Below are 17,881 nucleotides of genomic sequence, written 5' to 3'. Positions count from 1 at the left end.
AAGAATTACATAAAATTACTTTCACTTTCAGTAATAAAAAAAATATTATAGTTCACATAGGGTACATTAAACTTACATATATAACATTCTCTTTCAGAAATACAAATAAAGAAATAATCCATAGTTCATATAAAGCACATTCAATCATAATAAACACAAATTCTATAACATACATGCACAGCTTCTTATAATATTATTATATAATAAAGTAAATTAAAAGAATAATATTTTTATACAGAACCTTTTTATTACTATTACATTACTTAAAATTATATTATTAAATAATATAAACAAAATTCAAGGCAATTATATGAATAACATACTATAAGCAAGAGACAAACAATAAATAATATTTATAAGTCTTGCCTTTGATATGGAGGATTATGTTGGATTCTGAAAGAAGTATTAAAAATTTTAATTTCTCTTCATTTAGAATCCAACAGTAGCAACCACTTTAGAGGAGCAATGCCTATGAATGTACCTATAGAAAAGGCACAGTGCTGGAGCAGAGTGGCTAGGATAAAGTGACTGAAGGGAGTTCTGTGAGGGAAGGGTCATTTGTTAAGCAGATTGCCCTCTTCTGAATATCATCAAGAATTCTTAGAGTGGTCTTGGGTGCTTCACCCCAAATGTGGGAACAGTACTCCAAAGTTGGACAGATCTGAGACTTATAGAGTGTTAGGAATTGAAAGGAAGAGAAGTAATGTTTAGAATGGAGAAGAACACCAAGCTTTTTAGATGCTAAGGAGGCTATATGAATAATATGTTTGTGCCAGGATAAACTGGATGTGACAGTCAACCCAAGAAGTGTAAGTTGATCTTGAAAGGAAACTGGAATATGATCAGAAATGAGAGGGGAGGAGGCTGGGTTTTTCTTGCAGGTAATAAGATAGGCTTAAGTTTCTTTGGCATTGAAATTTACTAAGTTGTCTTCACCCCATTTCAAGAGGTCAGTGTTTAAGTCTTTAAGTCATTAGTTATGGAAGATCTTGAGACATCTAGCATTAGGGTACTGCACGGTTTATTGAATGGTAACGAGGAATGAAGAATATTGTCATCAGCAAAGCTGTGACTAGGATTTGAAGCAGTGGCGGCCAGTGATATTTTAAGTGGGATGCTGCGTATACAAAATAAAAGATAAAAAAATTATTTTTTTCATAATCAGTAACCAATTTATTAATAAATAAATCTACAGATTTATTTATTAATAAATTCGTTACTAACTAGGAAACAAAGAATTATTATTTTTTTTGTTTCCTAAACAATACTAATCTCCAGCTAATGAAGATGCTGGTTGTTAATAAACTTCTCCATCACTTCTGAAAGTACTGAGGTGAGAGCAATAGAACAATAGATGTCTGACTTTTGTCTCCCTTTTTGGGTACAGGATGAATGCAGGCTTGCTTCTATGCTGTTGGGTAGATGCCAGTAGAATATGAAAGTTTATATAGATGATACAGGATGGGTGTCAATTCTGGAGCACAACCAAGGAATACCATCTGTACCAGGAGCCTTATTAGTATCAAAATTAATGAAGGTTTTTCTGACCCATTGCATGCCTTCTCTGAAAGTTCAGAGGAGGCATGCAATGGGCAGTTTGTGGAAATGTGGGAGGCGATTTGCCTTGGTTGTCCAGGCAGGAATTAGAGAAAAAAACTGATGTCAAGAGGTCTGTCTTTTCTTTGGGTGAGATTACCATAGTGCCATCAGAATGCAAGAGAGGTGGCAACATGGCAGTTGGGCAAGAGGCGAGTTTATTGCATTTCATTCTTGGTCTGCTTTGGAATTGTTGATTACTTTTTTACACATATTTCTAGCTGTTGTGTAAGCTGAATGAGAGACTAGAGTTTTTAATACAAGCCATTGAACATAAGCTGCATCGTGGATGGCAGAGGCACTTTTTTTTTTTTTTGAGAATCAGGACTTGGAATGGAGAATGAAGGCTCTCATTCCAGTGAAGATAATTTCGTTTATGAGTTTATTGCAGGTATTTGGATCGTGGGAGTGAAAGCAGTAATCTGACCATGGAAAAGCAACATAAAAATTCCAGTGGTCATTCCAGTTGGCACAGTTATAGTGCCATAGAGTAAAAGGCTGAGATTGGCTGGGTGAAAGACAAGCCGTAGAGAAGGAGACTTGAATAAGATTGTGGTCAGAACTGCCAAGGGGGGGGGAGAGCAGACATCCATTGGTATATTTGGAAAGAGAATTTGTTAAGAAAAGGTCAAGAATGTCGTTAGAATGATGAGGATTGTCTGTATTCTGGTTGTTAGTTTACTATTTGTGTTAGGTCATGCCTGATTGCAAATGATTCAGCTTCCCTACTAGCTTGATCTGTGAAGTTGGAGTAGAGGAGCCAGTTTGTGTTATGGACATTAAAGTCCCCAAGGACGACAATCTCACAATTTGTGGAATTAGTTTGTAAGAAATCAGTTTTTAGTGATAGGTAGTCAAAAAGGGCAGTAAGATTGTTAGAGTTAGGAGAACTATAAAGGCAGCAAATGAAGGCTGTAAAATTAGGTAAGAAAATCTTCAGCCAGAGCAAATCAAAATGTGGGGATTCTAAGTTGGATTATATTTGTTAGAATACTGCTGAAATTTTTAATATTCCATTATAGGTTAATTTTTATTATCTTTTTTTAAATTTACTTAATTTTTTTCTATTTTTTGGTTTCCAGTATGTCTAAAAGTAGTTTTCTTTTTTATTATATTTTGTCTCTCCATTCTTAAGTTTATTGCTATTTTGTTTCAAAGCAATCTTGATCTTTGCTTAATTTACTCTGTTCATGATATTTAAATTTGTACAATATGTAATTTATCTGTTAACATACAATCTATTTCATTTTTGTTAGTTCCATTTGGATGTCTATTTGTCTTTTTAAATTATGAACACACATTGCAAAAGAAGTGTTCATAATTTTTAAATTTCTTTCTTCAGTGCATTCTAATATCTCCCCTTATATATACCATGCCAAAAGAATTACCCAATTTTGACCTCCTTTGGCTGGGGATCTCTCTCTCTCTCTCTCTGCCTCATTTTATTAAATTAACTATTCTCGATGTATCTCCTAATTCCACCAACTATTCCCAAATTTTTTATTTCCTTTTTTTACATGTTGAATTTCTTCAGGCTAACCTTCCTAATATTGAGGTCATTTTCCTCAAGGATTTTAATGTTTACAACACCAACTGGTTCCTTTTTTCCAGATGCGTACAGCAGGCAATTATAGACGTTGAAACATTTGCTATCAGCACTGACATGCCTACTCAAATATATCAGATAAACCCAATTACTCTCCACATACCCTGATCCACTTCCTTACTAGTGACCCTTCCAAGTCTATGGTGAACATTTGTCATATAAGTAATTCAGACCATAACATAGTTCTAATGTCTTCCTCCCGTGGAGCACCTTACACATACCCACCCACTCTCAACCACAGGTTGCTCATCATCTGTTCATTGGGTATCCACAAATGCCATATGGTCACTCTGATGCTCAGTGATGTGCCACACCAGTCCTCGCCATTTAGTCCTGTTCTGTGCTTTTCTGGAGGCTTCAACTCTATGTAGTTGAAGGAACTTTTTCCAGGAACTTTACCTTCTATTACTATTCTAAGAAGTCCTCCTCCTGTCAATATCCTTAAGGAGCCTTGAAGTTCTACTGATCTTTTCTAACACCCATTCATTTGTATGCTTTTCAGTATATGATATCCTCAAGAGCCTTCTGTAACACCATATCTCAAAAGCTGTTATCCTTTTCTTATCTGGAACCTAAAGAAGTTGTTGTTGGAAAAACAACTGCATCCAAAATCCTCCACTTTGTTCCCATGGAGAAAGATTCATTATTCCCGATTTTAGACAAGTCTCTGACTGTTGTTTTAGCCATTCCTAATTGTCTTCTGATGGTTTCTGAACAGCAATTTCTAAATTTTAATAATGGATCCCAAATATACTCAAACTTCCTCAGGTCTTTCTCTGTTAAGGTACACTTGTTTCTCAAGAGCTTCTCTGTTTGTATTTTCTTTGAGAACCATAATATTTGTCTTGCTAGGATTGAGTTGAAGTCCTCTGTTATTACTGATCTTGTTAACTTTATCAAGAATTTGTCCTGGTTCTTCCTTGTCATTACAGAGGAGTACGGTATCATCAGTATACCTCAGATTACTGATCAATCTACCACCTATCCTAATTCCTGTCTTGAACTAATCCAATGCTTCACTCATGATGTCCTCAGCATATATACTAAACAACTGAGGAGAAAGTAAACATCCTTGCCTAAGGGTGTTTACTTTTATTTGTAAGAAACCTGAAGCCAATCAGTTAAACCACACCTATTCTTACCTTGGCTTCTTGCTCCCTGTACAAGTTAGCTATCAACCTGATAGCTAGCTTGTACAGAAAGAAAAGTTATGACAGCTGACATAGGTAATATGTGGACTCTCTCATCTAGCTCCTGACTTCCTGGAGATCTCTGGTAATGATAAGTGGCAATAGTAATAATAACAACTTCCACATGACAATATATTAAATGCCTCTGCAAAAGTGTGCATGGTCATCGCCTTGAATCTGATTTTACTCCAAAGAATTATGAGTAAGAACATTTCTGGACTATAGCTCACTTATTGAGAATTCCTGGAGGTGGGGTGGGGTGGGGGGTGGATTGAAATGGAAAGAACCTAGGGAGTTTTTTACGTGTTATGAGAACTGCAAGAAACTGATAGCAACACACAGATATGCTTTAATTTTACTGGAAAGTGATAATGTGAATATGATGTACAAATATCTTCCTTTCTGTTTGCTGTTAACGTGTTATTCAGTTTTCCATTTTACACCAAGCTATATATGTGTAAATAAATAATATTAACAATTTATAATGATTCATTTAATTTGTAATGATTCATTCATTCATTTTTTTTTTTTTTTTTTAATATTTAGGTTATCACTGTGTGATTTAGCTGGATTAGAGCGTAGTACCAAAGCCCATAACACTGGAGAAAGACTGAAAGAAGCTTGTAACATCAATACTTCTCTTCTTGCTCTCGGAAGGTGCATCGAAACTCTCCGTCATAACCAGCAAAACAAGTATGAATTTTGGTTGGCCAGTGATACTCTCATATATCACTCAGATGTTACTCATATGAGTAGCATCAAAAATTAATCATATTTTAATTGCTATTAATATTGCCATATATCCTGAGTTATCAATGAAATGTAAAAATTACTTGTTTACATTATAATAAAGGTACACATTCTATTAATTTTTTTCTCCTTTAAACTTGACAACTATTACTTAAATAATAATAGTGTTGTTACTTGTCCATTGATTAATAAATAAGCATTTATTTAAAAAAAAATCTATAATATTGACATAGTGGTTATCTGTTTTTTGATACTTCCACCCATGATAGGTTGTAAACCTATACTACATTAACTATCTGACTTAAGGATTTTTTTTTAATAACTATATATATATATATATATGTAAATAAGTTATTTTTACCTTGGGAATAATGTATATTAGGGTTACCAAGTAATTTGATAAACTTGGTTATTTTACTCCTAATCCCAAGTAAGCAAACGGTTAAGTTTGCACCTGAAACGTAGTTCAAGTCTAAAGGTGGTGCAACACCAGGGCAACTCATTGTAAAGGTGGGTAAAGCTCTCATCACTATTCTTAGTATTTTCCATAATGTAAAGCACATCTCACTAAGAGATGTATACTGCAATATAGTATGAGTGGGGTCACTACCCAGACCGGTTTCAACCTTTTTTTTGAGGTCTCCTCGGTGAGTAGCTAGACCCTAAATACCAAGGTTTTAATAATACAGAGCCTTATCAACTTTACCTATGCAAGTTGCTATAAGGTGTTTTTATTTTGAATAAGAATCTCTGGAGGAGATATAGATGTAAATAAGTTTTTTTACCTTGGGAATAATGTATATTAGGGTTACCAAGTAATTTTATGAACTTGGTTATTTTACTCCTAATCCCAAGTAAGCAAACAGTTAAGTTTGCACCTGAAACATAGCTCAAGTCTAAAGGTGGTGCAACACCAGGGCAACGCATTGTAAAGGTGGGTAAAGCTCTGATAAAAACACCTTTTAGTAACTTGCATAGGTAAAGTTGATAAGGCTCTGTATTACTAAAACCTTGGTATTTAGGATCTAGCTACTCACTGAGGAGACCTCAAAAAAGGTTGAAACTGGTCTGGGTAGTGACCCCACCCATAATGTATTGCAGTATACATCTCTTAGTGAGATGTGCTTTATATTATGGAAAATACTAAGAATAGTGATCTTATAGCAGAGATCTCACAATCTTCTTCTTCTTCTGCAGCTTTTCCCCCTTAAGTAGGGTCGCTGTTTGTAGTGAGTCTCCTCCACAACCTGTTTTGGACTGTAGCCACATCCAAGTTCTTCATCCTCAAGTCCTCCTCCATCATCTCCCTCTAACTCTTCTTTGGCCTTCCATGCTTCCTCCTCCCCTGCACATCCATCTTCATGACCTTTCTTCCCACATACTCTTCCTTCCTCCTCATCACATGACCAAACCATCTCAACCTTGCCTCCTGTATTTTTGCTCCTAAGTTCGTAACTTTCACCGTTCCCCTTACATAGTAATTTCTCAGACGATCTTTTCTGGTTACACCACGCATCCACCTAAGCATTCTCATCCTACTGATGTTATTTTTCCTCAAGGCCACAGTTTCCATGGGATATGTTATAGCTGGTTTCACTGCTGTCCTGTAGATTTTGCCTTTTAGATTGATCCGCACCCTCTTATCGCATAGCACTCTAGCCATCTCTCTCCAGTTCCTCCATCCTGCTTGTATCCTGCATCTCACTTCCTTCTCAGCCTCACCATCCTCTTTCTTTGTTGAACCTAAATATCTAAAGTCACTGACCTTCCTGATGACATTTCCTTCCAGCTCCAGATCTGTCTCCTGACGGCCATCCACTTTGCAACACATATACTCTGTCTTACTTGTGCTCAGTCTCATACCTTTCTTTTCCAGTACTTTCCTCCAACTTTCCAGTTTAGCTGCCACTTCTTTTGATTCTGCATACAACATAGTCCAAGGCGCATCTTCTCTCACCTCCTCCGTCACCACCTCCATCACAATATTAAACAGGAACGGACTTAATGCTGACCCTTGATGCTAGCCAACTGTCACTGGAAAACTTTGTTTCTCCCAGGCAAGTACGAATTCTTGTCTTTACATTTCTGTAAATCTCCTGCTCTTCTCCCTCAGACACCTCCAGACTTCTTGCCTTGGCACTCTATCATACGTTTTCTCCAGATCAATAAAAACCAGATGTAGCTCCTGTTGCTTCTCTCGAAACTTTTCCATCATCTGCTGTAACCCAAAGATAGCATCTGTCGTCAATCGACCAGGCATGAAGCCACATTGCTCCTTTGCAATCGCCACCTTCTTCGCCAGTCTTCCATGAAGAACCCTCTCTAGGATTTTCATTGTGTGGGACATCAACTTTATTCCTCTGTAATTCTTACAGTCTTGTGCATCCCCTTTACTCTTGTAGATGGGGACAAGAGTACTTTCCTTCCATTTCCCGGGTATATTTTCCTGTTGATAAACTCTTATTAACAGGTCCTACAGCAGGCTAATTCCCTCTTCCCCCAGTGCCTTCCATGCCTCCCCTGGAATCCTGTCAGGACCCACCGATTTTCCATTCTTCATCCTCTTTATGGTCTCCTTCACTTCCACTCTACTAATGTTCTGCACCATCCCCTCATAAGGCTCCCCATTTTCTTTGTGAGTCCTTGCATTTTCCTCATTCAAATGCCCTTCGAAGTATATTCTCCATCTGTTTCTAATATCCACATCCCTCCTCAATACCCTTCCTCCAGAGTCTTTGATCTGCCTCGCATGTACGATATCCTTTGATGCCTTATTTCTACATTTTGCCAATCGATAAATCTTTCTCTGTCCTTCCTTGTTTCTAATTGATCATAAAGGTCCTGATATGCCATGGCCTTCGCCTGTGCAACAACTCTCTTGGCTTCTCACTCTTTCTCTCTGTACTCGTCTCTGTCCTCTTCCGCTCTTGACAATGGGTAATGAAAATCTTCTATAACCAGCAGACATCTGCAAGCATCCATGTCACAATGGGACTTAAACCCACAATTTGCAATATGGAGATACTCTCCACTTAGTTGGCTGAGTTGGAGATCTCCTCCCGTTTATTTGGCTTTGTCCCTTAAGTGATCCATATAAAAAATAAAATTCCAGAATGGCTTTCATAACGTGTCCATTGTGACCCTTAGTGACATGACTGGCATTTCACTAGCAGGATCACTGTAGGGATCCCAGACCACTCCCATTCAAGGGTACAGCAGTAAAATGGTTCTGCAGGTTGGCCACTGGTCAGTGTATGCATGAGACAGAACTGGTCAGTAATAATGAATCGAGAGGCTTCCTGATCTGATAGTGCCAAATCCTTCTGCCACCTACTTAGCCAGTTCATGACTGGAGGGAGTCCAAGTATAGTTGCAGGGAGAAGAACTGTCAAGGCCATTTGCAAACAGGAGACCGGGTTCTCTCTAGGTAGATAGTATTTTTGCAAATCTGTAACGTTTCATTTCATGTCCTTGTTATCTCTTTCTCTCCATACACACAATGGATTACACCTGCTGGCAACCTTAACAACCACTGTCCATCTCAGCTGCCCAAACTACCGATTATACAGTTCCTTTCACTACAAGAGCAGCACTTGTGTAGTTATCAGAATCGACAGCCTGTGTCAGAGACTGCAAAACCTCAAATCCTCCCTGTTTGATCTGCTTTGACTCAAAATTTTGTTACCAAACTAACCTATCTTTCTGCTGGACCTTGCTAAGGCCTTTGACAGGATACCACAATGAATTCTTATCAGTAAACTGCAGCATATGGGGGATGGATATAGGGTTGATGAGATGGATATGAGGGTGGTTGATGGAGAGATATCAGAGAGTAGTTTATTCAGGAGTAGAGTCCAAAAGATGGCCTGTGACTAGTGGTGTACCACAGGGTTCTGTTCTTGGACCACTACTGTTTAATTTGTTCATTAACGATATAGGAAAGGATTTGACAGTAACTGTTCACTTGTTTGCTGATGATGCAAAGTTGGGTAGAGCAATAGTGAATGCACAGGATGTCAAAATTTTACAGGATGATTTGGATAGTTTGGAGGACTGGGCTAAGGAGAATGGATATCAATTTAATGTGGCAAAATGTAAGGTTATGCATTTTGGGGGTGAAAAGATTAGCAGCAGTATACCACATTGGTGGAACTGAACTCCAGGAGATTGACGAGCCCGGGGATTTGGGAGTGTTGGTGGATAGGGAATTGAAGTTTAGGGGAAAGTGGCAAAAGTTGCAAAAGTGGCTAAATCAGCTCATCAAATCACTTGGTTACTGAAGAATACTTTGACAAGCAAGTTATTGTTCCTCTGTATCGAGCCCTGATAAGACCCCATCTAGACTATTGTGCCCATATTTGGGTGCTAGGGTTTCTTCTTGATGGGGAGGAGGTGGAGAGGATTCAGAGATGAGTGACCAAGATGATAGCAGGTCTATGGAATGAACCTTATGAGAACAGGTTGAAGATTTGTGGGTTGCAGAAATTGGTTGATAGGCAGAAGAGGGGTGATATGATTGAGACATTCAAATTACTGAAGGGTTTGTATAAGATTAATTCAGAAGATATTTTTTGAGAACATTACTGGTGGTGGGATGAATAGGGCCATCCATGGAAACTGAGCAAGAGTGTGGTTAGCAAGAATGTTAGAGGTAGGTTTTTTACTTGGAGAGTGCTGAATGAGTGGAATAAGCTGTCAGAGTCTGTTGTGGGTGTCATGACAGTGAATGAGCTCAAGGCAAAGTATGATAGATACTGTGTGAATGTTGAATAGTTGTTCTTGACATGATGTTAGGACCTCCCTCGATGAGTCTAAGGACTCCTTGCAGTTGCCCATAATAATAATAATAATAATCATCTTTATTTGCCTTATCTATTGCTCTATAAACTCTGATAACCACTCTGGCTTCTCAAACTATTTTTCTCTAAAGCTTGATTTTCTGCAGTCAAAATACCCTAATAGTGAGGTCATCCTTCTTGGGGACGTCACTGTCCACAACTCAGATTGGCTTCCTTCTCCAGTTCTACTGAAGCAGATAGGGATGCTGAAGCACTTGCCATTAGCAACAACCTATTACAGATTATCAATCTCCCTACCAGAATACCTGATGAACCCCTCCAATCTGTCAACACACTTGATCTCTTCTTAACAAGCTTCCTTTCTAAATATACTGGGGATATCAATTCTCCTCTTGATAACTCATACTACAACCTCTTAAAAGTTTCCTTTGCAAGTTTCATTGTCCTTTGGCACTCTACAAGGATGCCAAATGGGTTTATGTGTCTTCTACTCCTCCTTCCCATAGTCCAATTACCTCTTCAGTTGTCTCGATACAAACACTAGCACAGACAGAATAACAAAAATCATCATCACAGGAATGAAGGTCCTCATCCCTCATTCTACCCACAATCCCCTAACACCATCTATGCCTCTGTTCTTAAAGTGTGCCAGTGCAGTACAATTAAAAACTCAGCATGCTATGAGTGGCATAAACCAAAACTCCAGCTGCTCACTCCACTTGTATTGCAGCATATGAGCTGTAAATAACATCAACAAATCCAAATCAGATTTTGAAAGAGCCAGCAGCAAACACCTCTCCAAATGGCAGTGAACCCTTCTGATTCCTTGCCAAGACCATTGGGTGCAGGGTCCGCCCATGTTTCCTCCATTCTCACATCTGGATAGCACCATAGCCACCTCATCCAAAAGACAAAGCTGACTCACTGGTATCATTATTTTCTTCTAATTCCTGCATTAATGACCAGGAGAAAGTTCATCCCACAGCTAAGAACTTCTCACTCCATGTTACCCATAGGATAGCACCATAGCCACCTCATCCAGAGACAAGGCTGACTCACTGGTATCATTATTTTCTTCTAATTCCTGCATTAATGACCAGGAGAAAGTTCATCCCAGAGCTGAGAACTTCTCACTCCATGTTACCCATAGTCTTCCACCAGAAAGAAATCCGAAGAATCCATTTTAACCTGAACACAAACAGGTCATCTGGTTGCGATGGCATCCCACCTATTGTGTTAAAAATTTGTGTCCCCATCACTAACTCATATCCTGTATTGCCTCTTCAATCTATCCTATTCAACTGGCATCTACCCCTACAGTGCAGAAAAAACAGACCTGCATCCCACACCAAAGAAAGGGAATAATAAGCATCCAACAAACTACCATCCAATTGCTCTTCTGCTCTTGTTAAAACTATGGAGAATGTCATCAACAGCCAACTTCTTCACCTGCTCAAGACCCACCAAGTGATCATTCACCAGTAATATAGATTATGCTACTCTTGTTCTACAGCTGATCTAATCTTCACCACTTACCTCTGGAATCAAGCCAAATGAAAAATTCTGATAAACTCACTTAGTCTCTCTCAGCATCTCAAAAGCATTTGATTGGGTTTGGCACAGTGACCTACTTCTCAAGATGCCATTCTTTGGTCTGCCTTCCATCCTCTGTAACTGGATTGCCAATTTTCTCACTGGTCATTCATTACAAGTCATGATGGATGACTTTTACTCCTCAGATTTCCCCACCAGTGCTGGAATACCACAGGGTTCTGTATTCTCACTCACAGACTTTATATCCTATCCATAGTTTTGCAGATGACAGTATGCTCCATTCATCCTCTTTCATCCATCCTTTTCACTTTTGATCCTGAACCCTCATGACTCACCATGATAAATACCCTGAATATGAGGCAAGGATAACCGTGTAAACTTCAAATGCCACCGAAACCCAGTCCTGTCTAATCTCTCACAAGATAAAGCTCGCATCCTTCACCTAACCTTCAATAATAAGCAGATATCCAAACATGATCAAGCATCCTTCCTTGGATTGACCTACACCTTCAACCTTTCCTGTCACAAACGCATTTCAGCCATATCTTCTGCAGTCACCAAAAGCCTCGAGGTACATTTTCCACTCGAGACACTACTTCACACCTTTGCAGTTGCTAACTATAGAAATTCTAAATGTGCCCAACCATGGAATGTTGCTCACATTAAGGTGGTGTACCAAAATCCTCTCTAAAATTGCTTGAGGTTATTCAGAATACAACCAAAGAATACAACCTTCAGCTGTTCAAAAAAATTTGAACAGATTCCTCCTTTCTTCTTATCCTCTTCCCACACATGGCACTGATATGCAATAGACCTTACAACCATTCACATGTGAGTCAGATATTAAAATAAAATAATACTATGTATACTCATTTTCTGGATGCACTCCATATTAACAGAAAATATTCTAGAAAATTTCAGTGTAGTAAGTCTAACAGTTTCAAAACACACACACACACACACACACATATATATATATTATATAAATATATTAAATGAATTCAAAGAAATGTTAATGATGGAATAAGAATGATTTAATGTTGAAAAAAAATTTGATAGTTACTAAAATAATGATCATGTACCTAACCTAAATGAGATATTGTTACAGTGCCAATCCACAGTTTAGTTTCATTCCTAGAAAAGAAATTATCTGACTTCTTTAACCAAAAATAGGATAACAGTTGTGCTATCTGTGAACTATAAATTTCAAAATTTATAGTTAAAATTTCACTTGTAGAAAAGTATATCAACCAGAAATAAGTAAAATTCTAAGCAGGTACACTGTTCAGTAAGGCTGCTTTCTGCAGAATGTAGCCCTAATACAGAACAGTGCACCTGCTTATTTTCATCTCTAGGTTTAATCACTGAATGAGTTCACATATCCTTAACATGAACACAATGGTCACTTTATCATTACTTAAAGTAAAATCTTAAGTAAAATGTAAGTAAAGAGTTTCCTTATTCTGCTTGTCTGGGTACGAATAACCCGAGATTTAAGAATTGGCATTTGTTTGAATGTATTTGAGTTCTAATTTCTAATTTAAATACAATTTTGTTTATAAATAAGCAAGACTTCAATGGTCATACTAAAAATACGTCACAAAATGTCTCCCTCTTGTAACATATAAATGGAAACAAAAGAAAAATGTGTTTCAGTAAAAGCTTTATAAAATAATAGCAAATTTATAATAAAGTGCATAACTTTGAATTCTCTCTCTCTCTCTCACACACACACACACACACTTGTGTTGTTTTGTGTATACTTGTATATATTTACTAAAATTAGCCCTTCATTTATGAGAAAGCACAACATTATTTTCAGTAATTTCTTCATAGCCATTATTATTATTATTATTTGAGACCTCCAGGGAGTCAAGGACTAATCAAGGGAGACTATGAATCACCCAAATCAGCTGTCATACCTTTGCTTAAATTCATTCACACCAGATGCACTCACTTCCACTAAAGGCAAACTATTCCACTCACTCACTGCTCTTTAGGAGAAAAATCTAGCTCTTACCTTTCTTGACTGCAAATAAATTAAACTTCCATGGATGTCCCTGTGTTCTCTCCCCACCTTCCATATAACGAAAAAATTCATCTTATAATATCCTATAGCACCCATTCAAAAGTTTATAGTCCCCTATCATATCATCTTCTTTCTCCTCTTAATCAGAGTCTGCAATCCACATTCAATCTATTCTCATAATTTAAATCCCATAATCCAGATATAATCTTTGTAAGTCTTCTTTGCACCCTGCTTTATCCCCCTGAAACCCAGGTGACCAAATCTGCACACAGTAATCCAGATGGTCATATCAAAGCCTTATAAAGAGGCAAAATGACTTCCTTATCCTTACATTCGCTTCAACATCGCAATTATCTTCTGAGTTGTATTTACAACTTTTGCTATGTGATCTTTGAACTTCAAATTCCTATCCACCAATATGCCAAGATCCCTTGCTTCCTCAGTTTCTTGTAGCATAACCCCACTAATATTATATGCTGCCAGAACTCTAATCACCAAAGTGCATAACTTTACACTAACTAACATTAAACCGATAGCTGTTTTTGTTGCCCAAATTTCCAGCCTACTCAAATCATTTTGTAAGTGCTGAATATCAGTAACATCCCTGATTGCCCCGCCTATCTCTGCATCATCAGTAAGCAATTGCACATCTGATGTTAAATCATACCTGATGTCATTAATGTAACAATAATGGCCAAAGAGTGAACCTTGAGGCACACCACTGTGACCAGTGGTGTGCCTCAGGGTTAAATCTCGCAGATTCACATCCAGTGTATACTACTTTTTGATATCTGTCTGTAAACCATCCTCTGATCAAAGTCAAGAGTTTATATTCCAATCCCATATTCTCCAGTTTATGCAACAGCCTTTCACGTGGTATCCTATCAAATGCATTAAAAAAAATCTAACATTATCATAGTGTATCCATTCCCTTTATCCAAATCAGCCATTGCATTGTTATAAAATATGAACAAATTGCTAAAACATGACCTTCCTTTAATAAACCCATGCTGCTCCTTGCAGAGTATAGCTTGTTTGCTACCCATTTCTGTATGCGAGTTCTTACCAACTTCTCTAAAATCTTCACTACCACACCAGAGATACTGATAGGTCGGTAATTAGACAGGTCAGCTTTTGCACCACCCTTCATCATCATCATCATCAAATTCCTGCCATGTACCCTCAAGGGGTGTACAGGATATGACAGTACTACATGAAAAAATTACATCATTACTAACTTCCTATCTACAATTTTCCTCCAAATCAGTCTGTTACTTGTCAAGACTCCAACATTATCAGATCTTATATTTCTATCGTCTAAGGCACTTTGTACCGTATCAATCCACCTATATCTTGGTCTTCCTCTGGGTCGTTTTCCTGTCAACCTGGCAGAGAACACTTGTTTTTGCTAATCTTTCCTCTCCCATTCTATTTAAGTGACCATACCACCTGAGATTAGCTCTGCTAACGCATTCCTGGATGCTAACAATGTCAAGTTCTTTCATAATATCCTCATTTTTAATATGATATTGCCATTGATGCCATCTGTTCACGCATCGAATCTTTCTCAGGACTCTCATATCTGCGGTCTCTAGTCTTTGGTCAAGTGTTTTACTCCTGACCCAGCTCTCAGATCCATAAGTTAAAACTGGTTTGAACACTGTCTTGTATACAGCTAATTTAGTGTTCTGACTAATTTCTTTCTTATTCCATATGAATTTATTCAATTGACTTCCTACCATACCAGCTTTGTTGATTCTGTTGTCTATTTCTATATTTAATTTACCATCTTCACTGAAAATCGTGCCTAAGTAGCTGAAATGTTTTACTTGTTCCACAGGTTCTCCATTCACAACACAGTTGACATTTTCAATGATTCTGCCTATTTTCATCGTCTTTGTCTTTTTAATGCTGACCATCATACATATCTATTACAAGAGTTATTGAATTTAGTCAGGGAATCTTGCAGACTGTAGCGGATTTATTTAGAAGTATAACAATGTCCGTATAAAACAAAGAGCTGACATTAACATCTCCAATTTTGATATCATGTTTAATACCACTTTCCTTCATAATGTGATCCATATAGATAATGAATAACAGAGAGGATAATGTACATCCTTGTCTCACACCAGATTTAACATTAAACCATCTTCCTGTACTTCCATCAATTCTAACTGCTGACTTACAACTCAAATAAAGAGTAAGTATTGCTTGATATAATGCCCCATTGACACCATATAACTGTAGCATTTCGAATAGCTTCTCCCTTGGCACCTTGTCATATGCCTTTTCCAGATCTACAAAACTTAAATACAGATCTTTGTTATATTCCCATGATTTCTCAACTGTTCCATATGAATTTATTTAATTGACTTCCTGCCATACCAGCTTTGTTGATTCTGCTGTCTATTTCAATATTTAATTTACCATCTTTACTATAAATCGTGCCTAAGTAGCTGAAATGTTTTACTTGTTCCAGGGTCTCCGTTCACAATGCAGTTGACATTTTCAACGATTCTACCTATTTTCGTTGTCTTTGTTTTTTTAATCCTGACCTTCATACCATATCTATTACAAGAGTAATTCAATTTAGTCAGGGAATCTTGCAGACTTGTAGTGGATTTATTTAGAAGTATAACATCGTCCGTATAAAACAAAGAGTTGATTTCAACTTCACAAAAAAATGTTCACATGTAGTACTATATTCCATTTCCACTCTTGAAGGACACAATTCCTCTGCTATCATTAACAGTACTCCCCTCTCCCCTCTTCATCTTCCTATCCTTTTGAAAAATTCTATATCTTATCATATCACATCCTCAGTCACCCAAGTTTAACTTATAGCAATTATCTTTGGGCATACTGATTTGATCAACTAAAAACTCAGCCCCTTTATTTCTGATACTCTGTACATTTATACAAGCATAACACTTCTCCACTGTTTAAGGCCATCCTACCAACTACATCACTCCTTACTTTCTCTGCTATAGTACACCTTTTTTTTTTTAATTCTGACCATCTCCATTTCTCTGATCCTGACTGCATCACTCTGCCATAATCTCTTCCTCGCCTTTGTATTCTTCCTGTCCTTCAACAATTTGCTTCTCAACCTCTCTCTCTCTCTCTCTCTCTCTGAACTTTGGAATACTAATTTTGTATGAACCTTGTGTACTCTTAGTAAACAATAATTGCTCCAAATGGAGAACACTAAACCCATTCAAATGCATTCCATGAGCTTTGAACCATTCTAACTTCCCTTTAAATTCAGCCAGCTTGTCATTCAAGTATCATTGCTCTACTCCTCACTTTACTTCTGTCATGTCTGCGCAACAAACTAACCACTTTCCCAATGACACTATTAGCTTTCATCTCCTGCAACAATTTCTTCAAATTCTTTCAGTATTTTCTGTCTCACTATCCATGTGGTTTGTACGTACCACTACTACTAATTCTGAAGTCGGTCCTGTCTTCTATGCAAAGCATCTGCTATTCGTTTATAAATTTCTAATTGCTGTGATGGAGTACAGTGGCTCTTCTTCCAACATATCCTATTCAAGTGTCCAAAGCATGGTCACCAAGCCCTGAGAAGCTGTAGTGATGGAAACGGATATAGTCCTTACATTCAGCATTTTGCTGTTGGCTGTCCTGCCTGTTGGGCCACAGTAGGATGGTTTACAACTGCAAGGGACCTGGTTAATGCCTGGCAAGTCTTTGTTGGAGTGGTAAGAGATGCCAAATTTTTATATGGTTTGTAATAAGTAGGTGTTAAAAAAAAAATTTTTTTTAAAAAAAAAACCTTACAACTACTTACAGCTGATTTAAAAAATATACATTGTGTTCCCTGATGATGGCAATTTGGCTTTGTCGAAATAATGGAATTATTAATTATATTTATTTTAGTTAAGATTAGTTTATGTTGTAATTTCCTTAAATAATTACAGTTACAAATAGCAAACATATAAGCCATATATCAACAGGTTAAATGAATTCTCAGCAATTTCAGACCTTTCTTATTTATTCAGATTGATTTTTCACATAATGGGAAAAAAATACAAATTCCGATACCTTCCATCAATGAGCTGCTCAAATTTCACTTAATTTAAAATCAGTTCAATGTGAAGTAGGTGATAACTTTGGATGTGATTGTGAGGTCCCATCGCTAATGAGACTGAGGATAGCATTCTCTAATGCCGGCTTGGTTGGCCGAGTGGTTAGCGTATCTGCTCTCCAGCCAAAAGGCTGTGGGTTTGAATCCCACCATGGACATGGATGTTTGGGATTGTCTGTGAAAATACTAGTGATGGTGGTTGGCAGTAGATGGTGTTGGTGTAGTTGCAATTCATTGTAGTTGATG

General features: G+C 37.5%; 1 protein-coding gene across 1 annotated transcript in view; it reads left to right on the top strand.

Annotated features, from left to right (window-relative positions):
• LOC150107184 (uncharacterized) overlaps nt 1–17,881 on the top strand; it is a 646,985-nt gene that overhangs the window by 235,865 nt on the left and 393,239 nt on the right. The window contains exon 9 of the mRNA XM_090391664.1: nt 4,939–5,085. Coding sequence (XP_090247790.1) covers nt 4,939–5,085 — 147 coding nt within the window. The remainder of the gene's footprint in view (nt 1–4,938; nt 5,086–17,881) is intronic.

Source organism: Typopeltis vanoorti, chromosome 4 (assembly GCF_054136105.1).
Source record: "Typopeltis vanoorti isolate ZY-2024b chromosome 4, IOZ_Tvanoo_1.0, whole genome shotgun sequence".
NCBI lineage: Eukaryota > Metazoa > Arthropoda > Arachnida > Uropygi > Thelyphonidae > Typopeltis > Typopeltis vanoorti.
Note: the sequence above shows the minus strand (reverse complement) of the source record. Positions and strands in the feature narration are given on the sequence as shown.